Raw genomic sequence first — 1124 nt, forward strand, 5'->3', positions numbered from 1 at the left:
AACGTCCTCCTCGGTTTGAATCTGCTCACATATTCCTATCCTATTGCTTATGCTTGCGTTTGACTGAATTCACCTCTCAAATCGACCCATAACCCATTTCAAACCACATGACCATGTTCGACCGGACTCGATTCGCATTTAAAATCAATTCAAACCTCCCAACCGTGCACCTAACGCTGCATACGCGACCGGTTACCATCACGTTCACTCACTTTCTCTCTATGTACTAAGTCACAGATTAACCATGGTTGCCACACTCTGAGCTGTTCCATGAGTTGTATTTATTTTTCTTGCATTCATTTAATGTTTCAGATATGCAGTCTAATGTTTAACGCTCATTTTGATCGCAATATATGGACATGTCAGTTATCTTCGCTCCCTGATCGGGGAGTGAGCCCTATCGGTTCTTTTCATTATTCTCATAATATGTTGATTCCATACATGATAACTAGTATGCCTCATCCAGCTCTTTATAAGATCGTCCTCCATTAATTGTATATTTCTTTTCTTTGTTGGGCATTGTGTCTCCTGCGTATTCCCCGCACTCAGGAATAGGTGCAGCGCCGGCGAGGCAGACACGGACACGCAGGGGGATGCGCTACTGCAAGCCATCACACGGCGGTGACAAGGACGGCCAGTCCATCCGAATGTACATGCCACACAGTCAACACGAGCTCACTGGCATGGTATACTCACCCCAAAGGCAGCCCATTAGAATAGAATATGAAATATATTTATTACTTCTGATCTATTGACATGGCTTGCACGACTCGGTGCCACAGAAGTCGTCAGCGTCCCATTAAACATTTCATATGTCGGCACCTGGCCAGGTGCAGGAAGTGGCCCTGGGGCACCCACTGCATTTCCGCCCGCGTTGTGTCCAGGAAAAGGCGAGATGCCAGAGCTGCCCAGAGACGAGACTCCCAGACCAGACGCAGAGGCTGATGGGTGCAGCTGTTAATGCGAGGGGTGCGCGGACAGCGAGGATGATGCGTGAAAGCATGAATGCACATGGTTGGGTGGCACGCCGAGATGGTATGCACGTTCGCGTCTATCAGGGGATTGTGAACGATGACGCGTGCGCGGGATGACCATGTACTGCGACGGGTGATGCGAGAGCGGTT

General features: G+C 49.1%; 1 protein-coding gene across 1 annotated transcript; it reads right to left on the reverse strand.

The window, feature by feature from the left end:
* Positions 1-711: 711 nt before the first annotated feature.
* On the reverse strand, positions 712-1095 carry LAESUDRAFT_761926 (uncharacterized protein; the record flags this gene model as incomplete). The annotated part of the gene is made up of 2 exons (XM_040912993.1): positions 712-954; positions 1012-1095. The coding sequence occupies 2 exons, from the start codon at positions 1093-1095 to the stop codon at positions 712-714; spliced, it is 327 nt and encodes a 108-aa protein (XP_040761082.1).
* Between the last annotated feature and the right edge of the window lie 29 nt (positions 1096-1124).

This window comes from Laetiporus sulphureus (genome assembly GCF_001632365.1).
Source record: "Laetiporus sulphureus 93-53 unplaced genomic scaffold LAESUscaffold_40, whole genome shotgun sequence".
NCBI classification, from domain to species: Eukaryota; Fungi; Basidiomycota; class Agaricomycetes; order Polyporales; family Laetiporaceae; genus Laetiporus; species Laetiporus sulphureus.